The sequence below is a fragment of the Taeniopygia guttata genome, chromosome 3, assembly GCF_048771995.1.
Source record: "Taeniopygia guttata chromosome 3, bTaeGut7.mat, whole genome shotgun sequence".
In the NCBI taxonomy this organism is placed as follows: Eukaryota; Metazoa; Chordata; class Aves; order Passeriformes; family Estrildidae; genus Taeniopygia; species Taeniopygia guttata.
Genome location: NC_133027.1, coordinates 95930711 through 95955584, shown reverse-complemented (window position 1 = coordinate 95955584; position 24874 = coordinate 95930711). Strand labels below are relative to the sequence as shown.

The 24874-nt window shown below is 42.0% G+C and overlaps 1 protein-coding gene across 10 annotated transcripts in view; it reads right to left on the bottom strand.

Annotated features, from left to right (window-relative positions):
• Nucleotides 1-671: 671 nt before the first annotated feature.
• LCLAT1 (lysocardiolipin acyltransferase 1) overlaps nt 672-24874 on the bottom strand; it is a 111263-nt gene continuing 87060 nt past the window's right edge. For all 10 annotated transcript variants that reach the window (XM_072927448.1, XM_072927444.1, XM_072927449.1 and 7 more), the window contains one exon: nt 672-4810. In XM_072927448.1, the coding sequence (XP_072783549.1) occupies nt 4302-4810 (509 nt within the window). In that variant the 3' untranslated portion in view covers nt 672-4301. The remainder of the gene's footprint in view (nt 4811-24874) is intronic.

Genomic DNA, 24874 nt, shown 5'->3' with positions numbered 1-24874 from the left:
AGGATTTGAATGCTCTGAGCATATACAGACATGGCCAATGTAATTTCCAGCTGCAGAAACTGCTACCAGGATCTCTGCTTCTTCTTTCTGCCACAGGAAACCTGCTGGAGATGTGGGTATTTCCCTAGGGCTAGCACAGCCAGGCTATTCTCACCGGGTAATGAGGAGCTGAGAAACACAGCCCTTGTGCCTCCACACCTGATTAGCACTCAAGCAATGGCAAGAGAACTCAAGGGCCCTGTGACCTAAAGTTAAGTTAAAGAAAGGCTCTCTAAGAATGTGAACCTTGCCATAGATGGTTTCGTGTGTCAGTAATGACATGGGAGGTAACAGAATATAGCTAAAATGGAGGACATACCCACCTATCACTACCTAAGACAGGTTATTCTTCAGCAATCCTGGTTAAGCAGCACTGCACACTACACTCTGAGCTGTAGTTTTTGCACACTCAAAGGTTTCTATGCCTCTTTACATGAAGGTGGAAGGGAGGGTAGAGCCAGGCACCCTTTTCCAGCCTCCCATGAAGAGATGAGGGGTTCTCCTCCCTCAAGAGCCAAAATCCATCAGTCAAGCATGGAAATAGACACCCGTCTGCCCAAGCCAGCCAGCCAGCCATATGACTGAAGACGAGGTTTGTTCCTTACAGGTGCAGCAAAAAGAAAACAGCAAAATTAAACACATGCAATGCTTCAGGTCTTTATTGTTGCTGTAGAGTAACTGGTACATGGTTAAAACATTCTAATAATATCATCAGTGAAATCTGAAAACTAAGGCTTTCTGTTGGTTTGTAGTGTCCTGGTGTTTCCTTTTACACGGTGCACATATAAAATCAAGTTATCAAAACACAGATCTTTTTTAAACAACACCATTTGATGCAATGCACAAAACTAGGAACTACATTTCCTATGATCAAGACAACACCTTACAGACCAGCTTTGGGCCTTGCAGCTTTTCAGTCAAGAGAAAACCATCTTGGTCTGACATCCTGCTACCCAGATGAGCCTGATGACACACAGAGATGGCAGGATTTCAACCTTCTGTTCTGAGCAGAGAGAAAGAAACCCCCTGATGCTGATGAGGAAACATCTGATTGAACAAAGGGGAGCAGCATCCTTAAAGCACAGCATTGATCCCAAACAAGACCTGCAGGCCCTGCAGACAGAGCTCAGAGGGGCAGCTGCTCGGACTGCAAGAGAAGGTGAACTGGGACAAACCTGCCACTGAGTGAGATGAGACCCAGTGCCAATCCATGTCCCATGGAAGAGGGCTATGTGATTCCTGGAGTACTAGCACCTTTGTCCCAACAGCATTGAAAAAATTTCCAAGTGATTCACCCAGCACAGAATCACAGAATGATTTAGGTGAGAAAAGATCACTGAGTCTAACTATAAACCCAGCAATGCCAACTCCATCACTAAACCATGTCCTTAAATGCCAGCTTAGTGATCTTTGAAAAGGGAGACAGGGTAGGAACAAAGTAGTCTCCAAGAAATCTGTATATCAGAACCTTTTGATTAAAAAGCTACATTTTCACCAGAGGGGGAAAAAAGCATTCACAGAAAAATCTTCCCCCAGTTCCTTAATCACTTTTTAAACAATGAAGCTTCTCCATCCACAAAACTTTTAGTTTTTATTCAACATTTTTCCCATCTTGCATTTCTAATTGACCTGAAAAATGATGCACATAATCTAAACATCTATATCAAACACAAAGCCAACATCCTTCCCTGTGAGAGGAGGACTCTTCACCTACCACACACTCTGCATCATGGAGCTGGGCACTGCAAACGTGACATTACCAGCTGAAAAGCAGATTATTCTTTCTCTTTGATCCAAACACATGAGGGAGGAAGATGAATTACAGATTTTGCAGAATGTTTTTACCACATTACAGTAGTTTACATGTTGGGTCCAGCTGGGAGGAAATCCCTTGTAAGGGTCAATGATGGATTGCACTGACTTCATTTTCAGAACCCAACTTTAATTACACAGAGACATAAATCCTGCACTGTGCCAGGACCAAGACTCACACTGATGTTCTTGGTACATCTGATGACACCACAAAGTTCTCTGAGCAACTGAGAAAAGCGTAGCTGGTATTTTATGTCACCAACTCATGGAACCTGTCCTCTGAAGTTATTCCTGAAGATGATGTTAAGGCTATTGGAGTAGGCTGGCTATGGTTACTCCTGTATGAAAGCACAGCCATGGCTCAGGACAGACTGGAAGAAGCCTTTTAGGTCTCCTCTGCATTAACCACAAATGAGGCTTTTAGGTTTTCCTTCGCAGTGGGTTACCTGAATGTGCAGGGTATTGGCTGAAGAAAAGACAGGCTATGGGAGTTTAAGCTGCAACCATGCCTGGGATATCACAGAACTGCTTTAAAAAAAGACCTCCTTCCACTCATGACAATGCAACACCACTTGTCAGGTACACAAATACAAACATGAAAAACTCATTAAGCAATATAGCCCTAAATATAAACATACTTTTATTTATTTTTAAGAAAAAAGGGATTAAAAAATTTGGAGTAAACCAGATGGCTTCAAGTACTTTCCACATAATAAACAATTAGTTATTATAAGCATAGATTAAAAAGACTTGTCACCTTGCAAGAGACAGTTGAATAGAGGCTGGTGATTTGTCCAAAAAATGGTCTTTAAAATAAACACATTAGACAACATGCTTAGTGTTGTAATTTAGAAGCAAACAGGTGTGTCCACCATGCTGACCCAACACTTGAGACACACAGCACAGTACGAGGTACATTTTGCACTCTGGACTTTCAAATTTCATGGCCACGCCACTCAACAAATGGAGCCAGGGCATCTAGGTCCAGCTCAAACAAGCCCTCATGCAATAGAAAACAAGTATTTAGTAAGTCAGGAAGGTTTTGCAGCAATACAATTGTTCAAGTTGTCTAAAATTTTGGAGGTTGCAAAACAATTTAACCTGAAGACCTGAAGTATCTAGGAAGTGCTGGCAATGTTTTTGTCTTTTTCTAGGTGACATGAACATTACTTTTATTATATATGACAAGGGCAAAGTGCCTTGCCTGAGTTTAAGCCTTCAGGTTTTGTGAATGTCATGAAAATAAGGGAAAGTACCAAAAGTTGTGGAGGAGGTTGAAAAAGTAATTATGTCATCAGGAAACAAAGCCAGTATGCAAAGGGAAGATGCAGCTCTTCCCTGCACTAAGTCCAAAAGTCCAAAACTCAAACCCATCTCTTGTACCACCAAGGAGAGAACCATTGCATTTCAACAGGTCTGTCTAACAAGAACAAGCAATCTTCCTGCTTATGTACATGGACACATGAAATGCCAAAGGAAACAATGTGAAAACCAAAATTAATACTTGAAAAATAAAAAAAAAGTAGTATCTTGCCTATTCTGAAAACTAAATAAAATATTTTCAACCAAAGAATGTCTACAAGGTTACAAGGAAGCCTTTTTAAAAAACATTTTCCAGTTACTCAGAGACAGCTATTTTTGCCTCTGTGAGAAAAAAAAATACCAATAAACCAATAAAAAACCAGCTCCACTATCCTGCAGCTCTGCACACTACAGTAGGAATGAGTCTCCCACAGCTAACAGGGAGACTAGAACAGTATGAAACAGAGTGAGAGATAAAAATTTAGCTGCACAGGTCTATTAAATAATCAGCAAACACTTAAATGGAGGCAGAGTGAGAACTGTACTGATTTCTGTAGTATGACACAAGACTGCAAGGCTTAAAAATCCTCCTGAGTGACCAAGCCAGAATAGTTGAATAGTTGGTAGGTTCAGTAGTGTTTGGAAAAGCTTATGCAAAAATAATACTACAAAATAAGTTTGAATATTTGAAATAGAAAAAAGAAACAGAACAGTCTTTCCTTCGACTTTCATCTACCGTCCAAAACTTACCAGTTTTCCAAATTCGGTGCTTATTTCACACGAATGTCACTCTAAAGAAATCATACATCTGCCTCTCTTTGCTGAACTGTTTGGGTTTCTACATGAAACTTCAGCGCACATCACATTTATTAATGTCCTCATGATTGTTCAGTAATCCAGCAATTTGTTTCTTAATGACAGCAGAATGCAGTTGCTAGTTGCTTGTGAGAGCAATGTTGAAATTACATTCAGAGATTAAAAACTACCATTTTCACGTGTAGCAATAACTAACATTTTTCTTTCTCTTCACAGAATCATGTGCAAATGTCTAACAATGGCGATAGTAAAAGACACTTCTCATGCAAAAATTGTTCCCTGTGCATAAAATTTACAGGGCATCTCAGAACCACCCTTTCTTCGCCCTGGAACTAATTGATTTTTACTTTCGTGTCGTGAAATTTCTGTTGCTTTTTAAAATATTGATGGCAAGCAAGTTCAATGATTTCCAGCCCACCAAATATCTTTTGCTGCACAACGAAGAAGATGATCATGGCTGCAAAGTACCACTGTGCAAAGCTGTACAGGTAGAGCAGCGCCAGCATTCCCAGCGGGAACACCGTCCAGTAGAGGAGCGAGGCGCACTTCACCGCCAGGACCCTGAGCTCGGATTTACAGGGCGGGACAATGCTTTGCCCAGCGGCATTGAAGCATCTTCCACCTTCGTAGAAGTGTCGCAGTCTCTCCTCTTTCTCTTCCCAGCGCTGCCGGCACCAAAGCTGCAGCTCCTCCTTGGAAGTGGGCACTGTCTCTATGGGGTATCTCTGGACGTGGAAGTGAATCTCCTTTGGGAAGTTTCCTTTCAAAAGGTGCTTCTCTGTCTGAGGAATGTTTTGGGGGTACGCCACAGTTATGTCATGGATAGCATCGAGGTTGTCACCTAGAAGAAAGGTTTGGGGGGAAAAAATATCAATACAGATCGTGCAACATTCAGAATACTAATCTGCTTCAAGACATGATTGAAAACTGTCAAAATTATGGCAGAAATCCCAGAGATACATTAACTGTGCAGACTGTGTTTCATCTACTAGAATATCTAAAGGCTGAAAGGTCAAACATTTCCCAATCATTGCCCGTTCTGAATCTGAACAAAAAGCTTTGGGAACAAGATTATACACAGTACAAACTAATGCAGAATTACAATAGTAAATGAATTAAGTCAAATGTAAAGGAGAGAAGAGGCACATCTGGTCTTGGACAATGAGCACTGTATGTGAGTCTGATGTTCAGCTGTTTGGGTAAAGGGAACACAGCTAACCATTCAAATAGCAATTGCACATTAGAAATTCAAGGGGCTATTGATGAAAAAAAAAACCCTAGTCTTCATTAGCATGCCTGATTGAGCCAACATTTTTGAAAGAATATCAGTGTTGCCAAAGCAGGGCTTGCTAGAGCATCCTTGTACAAAGTGTTTTTACATTTTGCACTTTCTAAATACCGTCTTTATCCCCCAGCCTCTGAACAGACATTCTTTTTAGATTTCATAAAGTAAATTCTGCTAGTGTAAAACTGATCTAAAAATAGGCATGTGGTGCACTGGACGTTGCGTAACTGCTTAGTTCTGCCAGCAGTGATTTATGTTGCTGTTTTTATTTGGCTGGCTGGCTCAGGGCAAAATAGAATTGGAGACTAAAAGCTGTCTCCAGTTGCAGCAATTGAAGACTTTTGTTCTCACAGATGATGCCACTTCTTGCAAAGATGATCAAAACCTACTGTTTAGCCCCACTCTTCATTTTCATTTCCTCTCCTTCCCTGGCATTTTGGTTTTCCTTTACAGCCCTAAAAATGACAGGGCCAGAATAGAAAGTTACTTTAAAAGGCCATGTTCAAAATGATGAATCTAAAGTTCAACTCCAAATATCACAAGAGAGGGAAAAACCATATTCAGCCTTTCAGAGTATTTTATAACTGTGCTGTCTTCAAGCAATCTCTCTCGGACAGTTTTGTGGTAGGTTACTTGGGGTTTTAAAGAGATTTATATGGCTCCTTGGAGGTCTATCAGAGCAAAACTCAAGATTCCATCTTTTGTCTAGCTCTGGGATCACCTCTGAACTGAGCAGATAATCCCTGTGTTCTGTAGAGATAAAACCTATCAGATCTCTTTTTTCTTTGGCATCAGAGATGCCAAAATTGATCATGTCTTAGGAACTCAGCCCTTACAAAGAAAATAATTGCCAACCTGTTGCACATTAGCACAAAACATTTTAGTTTTGAGAACAGCTTGCGTTTTAATTCCCCTGTTCCAAATATTTCTACCATCAGATTTATAGTCATCCTGCAGGACAGACATCTATCCCTTACTTCCTGGCCCAACCAGGGGAAGGACTACTATATAAAAGTCCAAGAGATTTCCATCCCTTACAATCTCCTTCCTCCTGATTCTCCATAGCTCCCCAGGTCTAGTGGAACATAACACCTACACACTTTAAAAGGGAGGCTAGAAAAGTCCAGTCTTCCAGCTAGCCTTGCATCAAAAAATTATGAAATGAGTTTTTGACCAGATGAGTTTCTTGCACATCTTGCAGTCATTCATGTCTGGGCAGCTGAACCATCAGTCTGCCAACTACATGAACTACTTGAAAAGTCAAGGCTTTACACTTAAGGGCCACTGGCAAACAGACCACAGGTAATAAATGACCAGATCTGGTTAGGACACAGATTTTCTGACTCTGTGCAGGCAGGACTCCCTGCACTCACATAGCTGGTCTGATGTCTTTAGCACACAGGTATATCTCTCCCCATGAATTCCTGATCAGAAACAGGAAAGCCTCTACTCCTTGCCTATGGATCCATAGCCCCCCCCCCCCCCAGACAAGATACCTTCCAGCAGGGCTTCCCACCAGACTGCAGAAGGTCTACACTACATTATGGCTTCTTAGTTAGTCACCCAGAACAAAGCTGCAAGAGCTGCACAGAGAAAGGTGGATGTTACTGTTCTGACAGTACACATGGGGAAATTGAGGCAAAGAACGATCACACGGCCTGCTCTGTGTGTCCAGCTGGAACCAGTATCTCCTAATTCCAGGCTGCAAGGTTCACCTATGAGAGTGTATTTTACACAAGAAGAAAAGAAACTTCAAAGATATATTTAGCGTATCTGAAAGAACGGAAATATCAGAAAGAGAGAAGACCAGAATACCAGGTTTCATATGCAAGAGTCCCCTTGCTTGGGTCATCCATATTTAATAACTCCACACAAATGGCAGCCTGAAGCTTCAGTTCCCTGGCAAGGCAAGCTACAAGACAATCTGCTAAGAGGAAGAAAAGTCACCAGAGGAGACAAAGGTAGACCATTCATGAGAAAGGGACAAAATTCCCTTAGGCTAGGTTTAATCAGGCAGCTCTGAACCTCCATCCTTTGAGCATCTTTACTGTCACTTTCCCTGTGAAGTTAGGCTGTTGTCTCTGCAATCTGGAGATATCTAACAACACATATTTCAGATCCATAGCAAAGTGCCAGTCAACTAGAAAATCAAATGATCATAAATGAAGACATGGGACAGTCACTGACTTAAGGATGTTTTTTTCCACCTGAATTTGAAGACCTGCTTCAACAACCTGTTTCTGCTTGTTTTGAAAAAAAATTCCCCATGGGAAACCACATCATTCTACATCTCTGGTGGGTCAAAAAAAGAAAAAAAAAAAAAAAAAAGTAAGCAAACATATCTGTTCACAGCTCAGAGAAGCTGAGGAAGACAAAACATTTTCAGTGACTTCTGAGGGATTTTCTTTATCCTGTGAGTATTCGTGACCCCTTGAGGAAGAAATAAAGGACAAAGGAAATCAAATAATGTTCAAAGATTTGCATCTGAAATCTAATTAAGCTAAGAAACTGTTGTTTAGGCTAAAACCTCACACAGGTAGCCCAGCTCCTCAGGACAAATAGAAACACCAATTTCAGTAGCTTTACAGTTCCATAACTTTCTTCCTGCAGTAGAAGAACTATGTATCCTTCATACTCAAGAATAATATTTTGTCCCATGCTTTATAAGAGCACCTCAGAAAAGGATAGCTTACTGCAGTGCTCAGGAGTGAATATAAAGTTTATTTCTATCTATTGCTAAGAGGCTGTAAACTGCACAACATGCAACATGCAGACGATGATTAATCCATGTGGCAGTCTCCATTTTGGGATGACAAAACACCTCAAAAGCACTATTCTTTAACTTACTGAACTTTCTGTGCCCAATCAAAGTTATTTATATTTCAGCTCTGTTGATACACCACATACTTCAGGCAATTACAATGCACAGCTGGTTGCTTTGGGCACTGGACTCAGAGGTGGCATGGGGAGAACTTGACCAGGCTCAGGACCAAAATGTCAGAGAAATACATTGCTTTTTAAAAAACGCTTCCAAGGAAAAATGAGGATGTTTTCTTTCACTACACCAGTCGTTCAATCAGAATTTTTATCCTGCAGCATCTGGTAGCCCCATACAGCTCAGTTTCTGCAATCCCCTGCCCCAGCAAACCTGAGCACACATTCCCAATAAGCTCACACACAAAATATGTGCACTATTACACTGGCATAGCCAGCCAGCATATTTTATCTCATAACTTATCATAAACCTTTACAACCAAGAGCCTCTTACTACGTTCAAAATAAAGATGTTACAGGTAAACTGAAATTACTTTAAATTGTGTGTTCAATAATAACCATGCCAGCACAGTATTTTAATTCCAGGGGGAAAACCCCTGAATGTAAAAGGCAGGATTAAATTATTTCAGCTTCCTTCAAACACATTCACAAAGAGAATATTGCAGTGCAGCTACAACTGGAGACAACTGCCAGAGGTAAAGCTCAGCCCTACAACACAATCCCGAGTAAATGGGATGGACCCAGCCCCTGGTCCTGGATGGATGGATGGGCACATTCCCTGTACTAAAGCTTTGCTTGGGAGCTCAAGCACGGCGTTTTCCTCAGTTCTGACTCACACCAGCCACAAGGACGCTTGCTCCTACCCAGTGATGCTGAGCAAGCTCACTGTGAGACAAAGGGATCTGTACAAGCCAGGGCCACAATAATGACTCAGAACAGGGGCTCTGAAAGCCAAAATGACCACCAGTGAGCTAAAAAAGAGGATGGCCCCAAGGCAAATCCATGCAATGAACTGCTCAAACTCTCAGCAGCCTCAAAGGTGAATTCAAGTCTCCTCGGCATTTACAGGGGTGGCTATTACCCATTTCCATCTCCACCACGAATCTCAGCAGCCCTGATTTGTCCTAATTTGGTTATCATTGACCTTTACACCTCACAAGGATTACACTAGTTCTTTCCCTGCTCTGATCCAGCAGAGAGGATGCTATTCTTAACCAGGGTACATCACAGAACAGCAGCTGATGAGCTGCTGAGCCACCACGGGGAGAGGCACACGGAGATGCTCTCACAACAGAATATTCATTCTTAAATTAAGCTGCTCTGTTGAAAGTGGAACCTATATGTGAGGCCCTTGTCCATCTTACCTCCCAGCTCAATATAACTGCTTTCTGCTGCAAAATGACATACCTGTCCTTCCATTGCACAGCTCCAGATATTTCATACATTTCCAGGTATCCATTAAATACTGGCTGTTGCTCGCCCACCTGTGCCTTAATATCCCCCACCTTATTCACATTTCCTTAGGAAATCTGATAGGAGGAGGCCTGGCACTTCTGTAGATAAACTGATCAGCAAGATAATGAAAGAAAAGATGGAAACAAGTAGAAGAAAACTTGTCAGGTTATACAATATCTGAGTATTTTATGTTAGCCTTAAACACAGATACACTTTTGGACATTAAAACAAAAGCCATCTAAAACTGCTTACTGAGAAATATTACTGTCTTGGCTCACGAGATTTGAGTGATTTTTTTTTTTGAGAACACAGTATCAGGAGGGAGCAGCTTCAAGGATTTACATCTCCTCCTGGGAAGTATCATGCTTGTGAGGATTTAAAACTTCAGGCAGCCCTCTTTAAAGCAGCGGTGTCAGCTGGGGTTAATCTAAATCACTTTCAACTCAGTAGTTATTGGAAATCTTTTTTAGGTAAGTGTAGCAATCAAATAAGCAAACAAAAAAAGACAGAATGATAATGCTGCTTTGATTAACAGAGAAGAGTGATCCTGCATACCAATTCTTTCTCTACCTATCTGATTTTCCACTGGCATTGTGATACAAGGAGAGAGGGCGACCTTCCACCTGCTGACACTAAGGAGTTAAGGACACTGCTCCTCTTGGTCCCTGAGGGTGGAAGCCAGGGGAAAGGACAGCTCTGTCTGCTTTCTGCTGCCCAGCAGGAAGGAAATGTGCTCTGGGTGCTGCATACAGGAGTAGAGGACTACTGGGATCCCATACCAGGTACCTCCAGCCCAGAGAGTACAAAGATCAAGAGATGTAAGGACAACCTCACAGCTATCAGCAATCATTACATGTGCTTAATTCTGTGGCTAAATACATTTAAATCACATAGTTTTGCAGCCTGATGCTACATCTCATTAATATGTAAACAATACCACTAATTGAAGCTGCTGAGAAGCAGCAGCTGAGAGGGTGGTGGTGGGGAAGGAGATTCCATTTGACTTTGAAACCCCTGTAAATACCTCATTTAATTATTTTAAGACCAGAGGGAATGTTATCATCATCTAATCTGATCTCCTGAATGACACAGAAGCTTATGCAGAACACTGCTTTCAGTTCTGCCATGGGATGTGGTGAGACAGACATCCTGCACTGCCCTAAAGCTCTCACCATGAGATAAGCAGTTCCCCTAATTAATCAGGGGGGCGTGTATGTGTCTGCATGCATTATTTTTGTACTTCCACTTCCTGACCACGTAACTTACGTAACTTGGCTAAATTAGAGACCTGTCTGCTCACCGAGGTAAGTGGTGGTGTGATCCGTCAGCCTTGGAAGTTGCTCCTGAACACACTAAATCTACTTAATTGCTGAAATCTCAATATGAAACATGGCTTTTACTAAAGGCTCAAACCCCTTTAGTAGCCCTCTGAATCTCTTCTAATATTTCAATATACTTTTCAAAGCATGGGTGCTGGAACCAGCAGAATTTTCCAAAATGGTCTCATTAAATCCATACACAGGCATCTAGTACTAACATTCCTACTTGCTTCTTGTTTTTCCACTCTTACCTGTGACAGAGCCTGAGACTCTCATTCCTTAGGCTGGTGTCTGCTAAGTGCTCCACCGACTGCATCCTGGGCTGCATCCAAAGCAGTGCAGCCAGCAGGTCCAGGGAGGAGATTCCCTCCCTCTGCTCTGCTCTAGTGAGACCCCACCTGGAGTGCTGCATCCAGCTCTGGGATCCCCAGCATTAGAAGGACATGGGCATGTTGGAATAAGACCAGCAGAGGCCATGAAGATGCTCAGAGTGCTGCAGCATCTCCGCTACAGATAGGCTGAAAGAGTTGAGGTTGTTCAGCCTGGAGAAGAGCCGTGTGGGGACCTTAGGACTTTCCAGTAGCTGAAGGGGGCTACAAGAGAGCTGGAGAGGCACTTTTTACAAGGCATGTAGTGAAAGGACAAACACAAATGGCTTATGTGAGGGAGGGTAGGGTTAGATTAGATACTAAGAAGAAATTCCTTACTGTGAGTGTGGTAAGGCACTGGCTCACGTTGGCCCAAAGAAACTGTGGATGCCCCACCACTTGAGGTGTTCAAGGCCAGGTTGGATGGGGATTGGAGAAACCTGATCTAGTGGAAGGTGTCCCTGCTCATGGCAGAGGGCTTAGAACCCAATGATCTTTAAGGTCCCTTCCAGCCCTACAATTCTACAATTTTATGATTCACATTTATTGCTTGAACACGTCTCTCCCCTTGCCCTCTCCACTGATAAATTAATAAGGAGGAGTACAGATAAGCCTGCCAGCTCCCCTCCTCCTCTCCAGACCAAATCAGATGGTTTAATATGGAGCAGTCCAGTTATGCTATCAGAAGCCAGTACTGTGGAAGACCTAAGAGCTGATCAAGAAGTATCTTACCCTGATTTGCAAGGTAAGATGTATCAAGTGCTAAACTGACCCTTAGTTTGTGGATTAAACTGGACAAAAATCCAGGGAATTGAAGCAAAACACAGAAGATTTAGCTCAGAATTATTGCAAGCATTGTTTACACAGCTGTGCTTTACAGAATACATACAAGTATGGGTTGTGGTGGTGGATTTCATGTTTCAGCACAGCTTACAGCCTCCACTAAGGTTTCACAGATAAAACTCAGCCTTGCCATCTCTCCAGCCTTGGGGCCTCTGACCCTGCTGCTGTCAAAGTCACAGCCAGCTGGTTTGAAACATCTCACATGGCTCCTGTCAGCACAAACCCATTAATGACTTCAGGAACCGAGGCTGCCTGTTAAAAGAGGAATGAATCTCTGTGCAGATGGAGGAAGGATGTGCATGGGAAAGGGGGGGATCCAGCCACAGCAACAGGGAATGATCCAGGGCTCCATCCACAAGACTGCTCAGGAGCTCCTCAGTCTTCCTTCCCCAACTCTGAAGGGTTATTTTAAAAATTGCAAAGGAAAAGCTGCTTGAGCTATAAATAAAACACAAAAATATGTGGAGAGAAAGGAATGAAGGGATAAAAGGGTTGGAATAACAAGTTATTTTCAGTCACTGGAGATGACCAGGCAAAACTGACTCACCACTCTTTACTCTATCATTCCCAAACTATATTTATCAAATCCAGATAACAAAAATGCCATGTTTATTCCCTTGCCTGTGTATCTGCTCTCTCCAAGCCTCCCCTGCTACAAGTCTTCTCTACACAGACATATGGGATTTGGTTTTCATAGGTATGTTACAAGTGAGGTGGAAGAAGACATTGCTGTTTCTAGGCTTATAGGACACCACTGTTTTTTCAAGCAGAAAAATGGTATTTCGTGTAACAAAGAGACACTGACACATACTGGTATGCAAGTTTCCAACTCCTCTGAGCTCAAACATGCATTTCCTGGCAAACAGCCAACCAGCTCAAACAAGAATCACAATTCTGCTTAAAATGAAGATAATTTGCTACACTTCAGTGAAATCTTTTCAAAAAGCATCATGTCTACTCTACCGTGTTACAGTAAGATGCCTTGCTAGGCAGGCAAAGGTACCTAAATTAGGAAATGGCTGAGTTACTTCTATTAAAAAAATGCTAAACTAGTCATCCAGGTATTTCTGGAAAGCTAAGTATCATTACAATTAAGCAAAAATAAAGAGATCAGATATCCTTAAAATAAATCATACACAGACATACAGAGCTTATTCTTCTCTTTAAAATAACAGACTACCCATCTAATTTTTCTGTTACTGCTTGGGCATTTCAAATCACTGGGAATCTGGGAAAGAAATAATCCACTCCAATGTACATTCTTTTGCTGTCTACTTGAATGATAATCTCTCTCCAATGCAGACAAAATTGAGCATCAATCTCTACAACAGAAAACACATTCCTATTTGAGGCAATCCAGTTCTACCAGAATCCAGCTGTTGTATCTGCAATTCCCACTGCCATTTCTGACTGGTTTCACTGAGTTAACAGTAAAGCAAAACACTCTGAACAGTTTACATACACAACTGTCATACCAATGATGCTCAACATTGCAGGATGTTACTGCTAGGTAAACAATGGAGCTGGCTTAAACCCTGGAATTTTTGGAGAAGAAAAGTGGTACATTTTTAAAGATGCAAGCAGTAGCAGTTTGTATAAACTGCTGTGCTGTAGTACAACAGCATATGTAGGTTTTTGGGATCCTAATTAAAATACAAGTGTTAAAGAGGTTATACTTCCCAATCTCCCTGGTCTTCTTATTAGATGTTATTTAATTCCCTCAGTTCTTCCAACATCCTTGTTCATACTCTTTTCAAATGCTTCTACCTCTTTTCTATATTTCTAGGATTTGTCAGCATGTAAAGCAGGAATTTTCTCATAATTTTCTCATAATTTTTAATCATTGCCTTAAATAAACATTATGCCAAACCTGCAGACTGAGCATGCAACTTATTTTGAGCCTTGTCTTTGGTAAAGTCACTACAAAATCAGTGCGAGTCACTGTGAGTAGAGAAAACTAATTCACCACAGATACTCAGAAGGAAGTAGCTGTGGCAGTTCTTACTCGGTAATCAACACATCAAAGTGCACCCGATCTCCTCGGCAATGCCACGGATTCCTGCTGTCCATCGGCCCTCACTTCAGGCCAGTGGAAGGGTGCTGCTATGAATACACCATCCACTGCTGTACTGCAACAGTAGCAATAAGAAAATAAATGATGACTATTAGAGAAAAGACATTTTATTCTTGGCTTCTAGCACATTACAACTATTATTTTTTTATAATTCAGATATAGAGGTCTGCTTCCTTTCCTCACCTTACTCTGTGTTTCTCCCTTTCTCCAGCTGCTGCAGATGAGTACCCTTTCCTGAATTCAGGGCACTCTCAGCCTGTGCTCACTACCCGCAGCCAGCCGCTAGAGAGAACTCTTCAGCTGCGCACTGACCCCACACCGCCTCCAGCCCTGCCCCTCCAGACCAGCCCAGGCATCACTCTCCGGCCTTCAGCAGCCCCAGGAAGAGCAATCAGGAATCAGGGGGCAACTGATTGCCTGGATGATATACCCAGTACCATTACATTTGGGATACACGACACTGAAAATGCATTTTGAGATATTTCATATTACAAATACGGCCCATCCCAAACCAAAACACTACATGGAAATGTACCCTGAATCAAAAATAGAGTATGAACTGGATATTGAAAAAAACACCTGCTATCTGCCACCTCAAATATTTGGATGGAGTGCTTCTGCTGATGTCCTGAGCTGATCTCTTGCACGCTCCACCGATTTGTGCTATTGCCATTCTTGGTCACAGTGGTTTGTTTTCATTTCTGTGTACAAAGCAGGAGGAATGCAGAACAGCACCAGCAGCTCCGCAAGAAGGCATAATTTCAGCACACAGAAAACAGTGATGCTTATAAGCTCTCTCCAGTGAATATATACACTAAAGCCATATCAACGATTCAGTTTAACCTTGATTTTGAAACCCAGGACAAGTATTTTGCTCTGAAAACATTTCATTCTCTGCTGTTAAAAAAACTTCTGTCAGGAGCATCTGTTTTATTTGAATTTTCAGCTAAGGCATATTTACATAGAAATGGGCTCATCTATACATCTCAGGGAGGGAAAATGGTTTGGGGTAGAAAAGCACTCAGGTTCCAACTCAGCAGCAAAGCCCTAGTCATGAAAGAGTCAAGAAAACAGAGCCTCTAACATACTTTAATCTTCCCTTCTTTATTGTAACCCTCTACATGTAACTTAGCCTTTTGAAATTCAACTCTAACACTGCTAATTCAATTTCCATGTTTTTTTTCCACTGCCGGCTGACCACACAAACCACAGAGCTCCCTGAAACAAGAGTCTGCAGCACTGCGCAAAACGGGCATTTAGACCCATGGCTGCCTGCACCAAGGTATGAACTTATAGCTCCCAATCCCCTGGTGCTAAAACAGTTTCCACCAGATCATGATACACACAAGTGAACAAATCTTGTTAAATTTAATCAGCCCAGTACTTGGGGGAGCCATCTTAATCAGAAAGGGATTTAATGAAAAGCTGCAACGCCAATGAATACTCTTTAATTACGACTGACTAATATTTATTCGCAAAGAGGAATTTGTTTCAGGATTAGTCTGAGACCTGGAAGAAGCCAAAGACATCAATTTAATAATGGAATGCCTAATTAAAGTATAATGGAAACCTAATTGTGATATACTGCTTTGTAGCGCACATGATTTATTTAGAACAATTGCTTTTCACTGGGCTCATTAGGGAAAGTTAAACAAAACACGGTAGTAAAAAAGAAGAGGGAAAAACAGACACACTGGAACTTCCAAGATGATTATAATCAACTGATGAAAGACAGTGACATATTTGTCAGATAAAACACTGCCATCCCTCCGCAGGCTGTGATTAACTTTCTAAAAAGTATAATGATTATATTACATTGCTTCTTTCCTCCCTAATGACACAGGATCATACCCAAACCCCATTGCAACTACTTGGTAGAGCTCCTCTGAAGGAAATGAGCCATAACACTGAAGGGTCTAATGGCCTTTGGATCCTCCTCATGCAGAGAAACCCTCACATAACACAACCACCCTCCCAGCTACTATGGAAGGAGAAAGGAGAACCAGTGCAGACCCCTCCAGCCCTTCCTACCTGTAGGAACTGACTGCAGGACTGACTGATCTTGATCAGCATGCACTTCTTTAAGAAGGGATGGCCCTACAGGTACCCATGGCACATAACTGAATGTCTCCTATTTTTTTTTTTTCCTAAATTAAAAAAAAAATAGCTGCCCAATCAATTATTGCAAAACCAAACATCCTCCTGATGGCATCCTGGTGGCACTGGCATGGCTGCTCCCACAGAACACTGAGCTAGCTGCTTCCCCTCCCTTCACTCAAGCCAAGGTGAAGGACACGAGCTGTTTATCCTGCAGCACATTTCTAGAGTGTCAGAGCAGTGTTTATTCCCTTCACTGGTAAAGTGGTAGGAAAACTGAAGGAAGTGCTCCTCTACCCAGCAGAAAACAGACATAGGGAGGTCCAGGAGCAAATGAACTTTCTCTGACAGTGACTGCTGGAAGCACTGAACAGTTCTCTCAGCTCCAGCTCAGTTATGGCCATGTGAGAATGGCTGTACCAACAGAAGCTGTCATGACAATGCCATAGAAAAGAGAAGGGGATGCTACATACCACGGGATGTGTGAAAACACAGTACACCATGGCCTTAGAGAAGTATGAGGGATTGCAGCAATTTTAAATGCACAGCAACAAAAAGATCTGTCTCCAGTGATAAAACTATTTGCTAATGTTTTTTTCCCAACTACTGCTATTCATAAAGATGCTTAGAAGAATTACACTAAAGTCAATTCCTTGAATGAAAATGAATGAAGACTGCTGGGAGTGCCTGGATAGTCATTCCTGTACCCGGACAGAAGGTGAATTTTGGGCACCCATCTGGTACTTCCACTTGTGTGGTGCTGTCAGTCTGCCAGCCAGAGAAGTAAAAACTGAATTCCTTTTGCAAGGACAGCAAGAGTCAGATACAGGCCAGTGGTTCATCTTCAGAGCTGGTCTCAGTGTCACAAGAACAAGACTGAGAGAGGCCATTTGTCCCAGTATGCAATGGCCCAACACTGAGCCAATGTGCTTCTCTGCTCAAAGCAGAGACAATCAGGTATAGGGTCATCCTCTATGCTTTGTACCCTTGAATTAAAGATGTGTACAGCCGTGATGTGCTGTTTTTTATACTGATCAGAAGGCAAACCCATGCTGACAGATGAAGTCACAGGTGAGAAATGTTGTAAATCCTTCTTGTAGAGCCATCTTTGAACAGAAGTCTAAAATTGGTTTCCTAAAAACATCTGCAAAAAACTTCCATTTCTGAACTCCAGTGGAACATTTAACTCCATTGCCACTGCATGCCAGAAAGCTCTGAAAGCACTCATCACTAATGTTTTTAACATTGCTTTTTAACACAAATATGAGTATGTACATAACTAAACCACAATGAATAGAATCAACTTAGGCAGTTGAATTTATTTCATAGGAGTTACAGAAACAAATGGCCTGCAATTTAAAAAGCCCATTGTTGTCAGTACACAATTGTTTTCCTTAAATATTTTAACTCAAGGAAAAATGTAGCCCCCTAAATTTCACACAGTGCACGGAGAGGACAATGCTTAATTAGAGGGAGAAACTATGTGTCACAACAGAAAATCCTTCTGAGCAATGTTTTCCACTAATACTCTTTGCTACACCTAACACATTTGAGTTCAGAAACACTTGCCCTCAAAACTACCCGAACAATTAATCTATCTGCATGTTGCTCCCTTAAGGCTTACCACTGAAAGCACAAAAGACATCACAAAAATATTAATTTCACAGCTTCCTCCACTGGGAGATCTCAAGGTGTACAGGAACAGCAAACAGATGGGAAATACACTGGGAGGACATCCCAGAAAACTCCATGTTCCTCAGCAGAACATTGCTATTTTCCCTCAAGTGCTCCTGAACATAACCCTGTTCACTGCAAACAACATTTAACCTTGCTAAATTCTGCCTCAGGGCCTATGGACAAGCTATACACCATCAGCACAGCCTTCAGGGGAAGACTGCTATTCCCACTCATATTTGGCCTATGGACACAAACAGCTGTGGAGGGCTTCTGGCAGGAGGGAAAGGACAAGAGACCTCCTGAATACCACTGACCACACCAACACCTCTGCTCTGGAGGAATGAGAGCCAAGGAAGAGATCCAGCACAGGGGATGATGCAAAACTCTCAACTGCCTGCAGGTGGGCTCTGCTGTGGTACAGCACAATGTCTTCACCAGCCAGGTGCAAATGGATGTCTGCCATGTTCCATCCCAGTGGGAAGGGAAAGGCTGTCCTTACAAACAGGAACAAAGAAGTTGCCATTGGGTCACAAGCAGGTCAACAAAGCTGGTGAGAGAGTTGAAGTTTATCTGAAGAGCATAATCTCTCTTCTGAGGAAGAATCAGGCTTTTCAAGAGCTGCTGAATGATGACCTGCCAGTTAGTCTTCCAAAAAAGAAAAAAAATGGGGTGGGTGATGAAAAATCCAGTGTGGCTTGGCTGAGCAAAGATAGTTTAGCTCTAAGAGGTAATTCTGGTCAAAACCTTTCTCTCTTCAGGCAAACACAAGCCAAGGAGAACTTCAGTAGCTTTGATATACTTTTTGAAACATGGAATGCTGAAATCACTCAGTATATTTGCTGCCTAAGTAATGGTGACACAAGCTACCTCCCACCAACTCTTCCATCTGCCCTGCTTCCAGGAGCACTAAAACAAATAAACACACCAAACAATAAGCAATTACACCATGAGTATCTCTGGAACTACACACACTTAGTGACTGAGACAAAAGAAATGTAAACCAAACAGTAAGGCCTCTTATTTTTATTCTCCCAATGCCATGTCAATCCACAGTCATGAGTTCATGAAGTGATGACAGAAACAGTAACTGTGTTGCTCTATCATAGAAATGGCCTTTCAAATATCCAGGCTACAACAAAATTCATTTGGCCATCTGATGACAACTGTCCAAACACCTGCAGTAACTCATGTTTAAGTGGCCTGCACGCCAAAGTTATAAATTTTTTTATTAGCTTATAAGACATTTTGTAAGACAAATCAAACACAGTGTTAGAAGAGTAAGTACGCTGCTGCAGGAACAGCTAATGTCTCAGGTTACAAATGGAATATTTTTCTAGATCAGTCTGTGATCTGAGAAATCGTCATAGTATCACTCCACTCTCCAACTGCAAACGTGAATGAATAATTCTATCCATAGAGTAAAACCCTGGCACATTTTGGCATTTTTAATTGACTAGTACATTGAGTTATGGCACTGCCTGTGATGAAATAACATTGTAGGCAAGAGACCCAAGATGGAAATGAATTGGCTACTGTCCATCTGTCTTCACTGACTTTCAAAAAACTTCTCCCTTGACACTAAGAGTGAAAAATTAGGTATCAAAATGTTTTTAGACTCACTGGTAAATTATCTTACTTAATCTGAAATAGAAAACTTACAGAAGTTTGGAACACTAACTTTATTCACACCTTTGAAGCTATTTTGGCTACTTCTCAGTTACAATTGCAGGGGACATTTCTATATTGCTCCCTGTGCTACACATCTTCAGAGAAGTAGCAGAGATGTACACAGTAGGAGACTGATAAAGCCACATCTCCACTGCTCTCCTGGCAGTCTCAGGACAGGCAGGAGGCCAAATTAACCACCTGTTCCTAGTAACTTACCAGGAACACCCTCCTGGGGCAAGCAGCAGGGAAATCTCAGGGAGATTTTGAGAGGGAAAACTTCAGATGTGTCCAGTGCTTAGCAAGGATGCCCTCCCTAATTGCTGTATTGGGACCTGGTGGTGTTTGTCCTCTCCAGCCAGGTTAACATCAGGCAGACCCTACACATTGTCCAAGGTCCTGCACAGAAGCACCACATGCCATCAGGGCCTCAGTGGGATTTGTACAGTGCCTGAAGTGACAGGATCAGCCAGGGGAGAGCAGGAGGACTGTGCTGCTGAGTGTTGTCACCAGCCCAGCCCCAAATATGCCATCAGAGCCCTCTGGCTGAGCATGGCACTCCTGAGCCAGGCAGCTCCACCAGCCATGGGTCCTGAGAAGCCCAGGCCCTGAGGTTTGGATTGACCATCTGCAACAGGAGCAAACAGCTCATCCATCTAGAGATGCCACAGGCACACTACCACACAATAATCATTTACACAGCACTTTGAAAAATACCCAAGAGTGCTTGTAACTCTTAAAAGGAACTGCATGCAATAAAAGGGAAAAAGACCAGATGAACAATTACCTTCTCTTGTTTTCCTGCACTGAAGACACACTTCTACTGCCAACAATTGAACTCAAACTATGATGTACAAATTTGAAGTACACAACCAGAAATGTATCCCCTAAAGCAAGATGAAGATGACTAAATGCTGAGGAAGTACTTATTATCAAGGAAGGATTCAATAATATTGAGAAGACCATAATTTTGTTCTGTCATAAGCAGTAGTTCAACTAAAAATGTTGATGCAATAGCTGATCTATGTAGCTGCTTCTGATTTACCACACTTTGCTTTCCCTTCATGATCCAGGGTCTGAAAATGTTAGCCAGTAACAATACCTGTCTCATTTTTAAAGACTGAAAAAGGGAACAGCAGAGCAAAATACCAGTAAATGCATGATGCCCTGAATTCCTGACTCTTAAGTATACATTCTCAAAGGGCTGTTTTAAGGAAATATTTACTTTTTGGTTGTTATGGTGATCATCTTTTCACAGCAGTTTATAAAAATAGGGATGGCTAAAAATAAAAATCCAAAGGAACCTAAGGCACTAAAAAGGAATACGGCATGCAGATTTGTCTGCTTCAGAATAAATCTGCATATAGTGTCCTGCAGCAGCACGTTTTACAAAGGGAATTAAAGCCATGAAATTAACATTTTAATGAAGTAGAGAGACCATTGACGTCAGGACTACTCACTGATTGTTGCTTCCAGGTGGCCTAATGAGATGAAAATGGAGTTTATATCTTCAGCTAGTCTAAGCCAGCCTTGTTTTGTGACTGTGATTGAATTTAAATGAGAAGATACTGCTGTGTGCAAACATGTCTAGGCTGGTAAGTCGCCTTATCAAATCAAGGCATAATAAATGCTTGATTTTAAATATTTTATGTTAAGAAAAGGGATTTCAGTCTTCCTTTCACAATTCAACACAAATGGAAAGCCCAAGTCTTATCATTAATTGTATAGCGTGCGACAGCTTTTGTGCTGGTTGCTCCAGGAATTCCCATATAAAATTTTTACTGCAAGATGTGCTCGTTTATCTATCCAGGCACAGAAAACATTCTGCTTGCGAAGGTGAAATAGGAAATTGTAAATCCAGCATAGCCTGTGGATAACCCACAGTGAGATGTTTTGGCACCAGAGGCATGTCAGGCATTAAGGCACATTGATGGAAACGTGAGACCACCATATATTGTGAAACACAATAAACACAATATACAAGGAACTGCAGCACATCATAAATTCCATTTTCCTAAATGCCACAGAGAGCACTGTTTCGTTTTCTGTCTTCACTATCCATAGTGAATAGATGTGTATAGATATTTTTCTTTTTTTTTATTAGAGGAATGAAATGACACTGGTTTTGCTTTAAATACCGTATTTCTACCTAGAGAACAAGACAATCATTGTGCTGGGGACATATCCTCACAATTTCTGTGAAATCCCGTGAATAGTTTAGAACCGTTTCACTTTTAACCCCCTGACACCATATCAAAAAAAAAAAAAAAAAATTAAAAAACCTAACCCTTAGCCAGTTTCTTAAGAGCACACATATTATTTAGGTCTAATTCTCACTTAATTCCTGAGTTGACACATCTGTGAAGCAGTCTTCAACAGTTCTAATTTCTCACTTCCAAAGATGTCCTGACATGCAATCTGCTACTGCTGTTATAATTGATCAGCAGTAGAGACTAGCAGGGCTAGAGAAACACAGACAATAAATTGGCTTGCTTTCCAACTCAGCTCTTCTCTGTCCTCGAGAGCTGAAGAAGAGCCGTGAGGGGATTTATTTTAGATATTCTCTATTTCATCCATTACAACATACAACATAGTTTTAGGTTCATAGCAAGAATAAAGGTAGCCCATCAACAGCTCCTTGCTCTTTTTAAAATCTAAAAACCTCACAGGAAAGCCCCTTGTTTCTCTGCAAGATGGGACCACTAATATTTACTACTTTTAGCAGACTGCCTGTAAACCTTTTATAGACATCAGCTTTCCAGGTAAGACGCATCTCTGGATACAATATGTATATTTCCATTCCTAATTTTTTTTCTTCTTTTTTTTTCACTCTTCCCCATGGGAACAAGGACTGTTGCACATGGATTACATTTAAGGACTTTTTAACTAGGTTTAAAAAATGGCCCCACTGGTAATGTAAGAGTCATACCATGCCTAAGCTACCCCTAACCCCTACACAGCATGGCCAAACAATCTTCCTGCCTGTGAGGGTGGAAATTTCTAGAAATTTAATCCTGTTTGAGATCTCAAGATCTCCAAGAAAGCTGGTGAGGGTCTTTTTATAAGGTCATGTAGTGACACAAGGAAGAATGTTTTAAATTGAAAGAGGGTAGGTTTAAATTAGGTACTAGGAAGAAATTCATTACTGTGAGGGTGGTGAGGCACTGGCACAGGCTGCCCAGAGGAATGGTGGTTGCCCCATCCCTGGAAGTGTTCAAGGCCAGGATGGATGGGGCTCTGAGCAACCTGGGATAGTGGGAGGTGTCCCTGTCCCTGGCAGGGGGCTGGAAGAAGATGATCTTTAAGCTCCCTTCCAACCCAAACCATTCAGTGATTCTGTGACTTTACTGGGTATAGGGCACAGAGGCTGTTTGGAGGGACTTCATGGAGGGTGGTCCATGCCCTGCAACAGGAAAGGGAAAGGGACTGCTGGGAGCAGGAGGTGCAGCTGGCAGACACGTATGGCGGATGCTCGTGCATCATCAGCACAATGAGCCATGTTCTCACAGGCAAATAAACACATCTGAACTCAGGACTGCTCTCTGCCTCCTGGGCACACCTTGAATATGGATCTTCTGATCTGCTGCTTGGTTCCTTTAATTGTTGAGACAACTGTCCTGGACAGAGGACTAGACAAGAACACGAATATTCAGTATGCTACCAAACCAGAAGTGTAGCCTGTTCAGTCTGACAGCAAACATCTTTCCCTCCAAAAGGAGGTTTTCAGCCACTTTTATTCTTGGGATGCAGGTGATAACCAATCCAATAATATCCCATCTCTGAAAGGAACTATCTTGCTGTCTCCTGCCCCACACTGGATGCTCCCTTTGCTTCACCAGATCCTGCACTGAGTCCTTTCAGCACATGGAGTCAGCAGAAGCCAGACTTGCTGAAGAGTGGTACTGGGGCTGCTGAGGAATCTGAACCCCTGACTATGGATAGAAGTGGGCCATAGATATTCCTACTGCTAGCCTGTGGAGCCAGGGAAATCCATCAGGCTGGATGCTATAGAAACAGTATGTTTTCTTATTAGAAACCGCTTCCTTCCTCCACCAAAGAGGGTAAGTGCTGTTTCCCCCACCCACCCGAGATGTTGGTCCAGGCTTGTATTCTCATGGCAGAAGACCCAACCTGCAGCTGACATCTGTTGTGTTGGTAAGATGTAAAAACAAGATTACACAGAACACAGCGTCCTCCTGCAATTTGTATGAATTCTGGGCCAAGGGTTGGGACATTTTTTCTTCATTATTCTCCCATTGCCCAGCGTAGCATTTTCCTCTATTAGTTGCTATTGCCTAGAAGGAGCATCTGGAACAAGTTAGGTAGCCAGAGGAGAGTAGCAGACATGAGCTCAGTGTGTTCCCAAGACCTGATTTTCAGAGATACAACACACCTGCAGCTTTCAGCAAATTCATCACAGAGCTAAAGGGCTCAAAGTTATCTGAAAAAATCAAGCCATGCTGATTAAACCTCTTGGGAAGTATGCCAGTGCTTGGTACACACCACACTAAATGCTTGGGAGACTTAGGAACATTTACTCCAAGTATGGATTGCAGTATTTCAGCCTGGGAGGTGACAAAGACATGAATAACCTCAGCAAGATCCACATCTGAGAAGGATGTTCACAAATTCCTGGCTAGCAACAGATGGAAAAACAAAGGCATGGAACCACAGCTGTTCCTTTTCTGAAATGCTGAAGGGCCCAAGAGGACCTCCAAGCTACAAACTGCAGCAGAAGTGAGGGGCACACCCTCCCTCCTCCCTCCAGAGGTGTAGGCACTCACTCCATCCCCGCAGACAAACATACATGTCACTGCTGCTCAGAACCCAATCTCTTCACCGCTGACAAAACAAAAGAGAGACTGTATTACAGAACAGGTACCTGCCTCGTGCTTTATCCCTAAACTAGGTGAGAAGACAACAGCAATGATGGACTCAAGTTGTCAAGAAACTGTGGGGTTTAGTACTTTTTACTCCCTCCCTTAGTATCCTTATGCATTCATTTATCTAGAACAGCAAAAGTTGCTGCATATTCCTAAAGTAAAAATCTTTTAGGGAGGAAGAAATCCATATTAAATATCACCCTCTGCCATCAGTCAGTGCTCAGCTCTGACACCTTCACACTAATAAAAAGTGTTGTCAATAGGAGATACTCAAAACAGCAGTGCCTCATGAGAAGAGTGGAATGAGGACTGGGCTATGCCAGTGCCTCCAGATGCATAGCCTCTGAACTCCTGGATATTGGAATGTTATAGATTCCATCTTATAAACAAAATAAAAGTGCAAACACAAAAACAAGTGGAATAGTTTCTTAGGCTTGTTTTTTTTTTTCTTTTTTTTTTTTTTT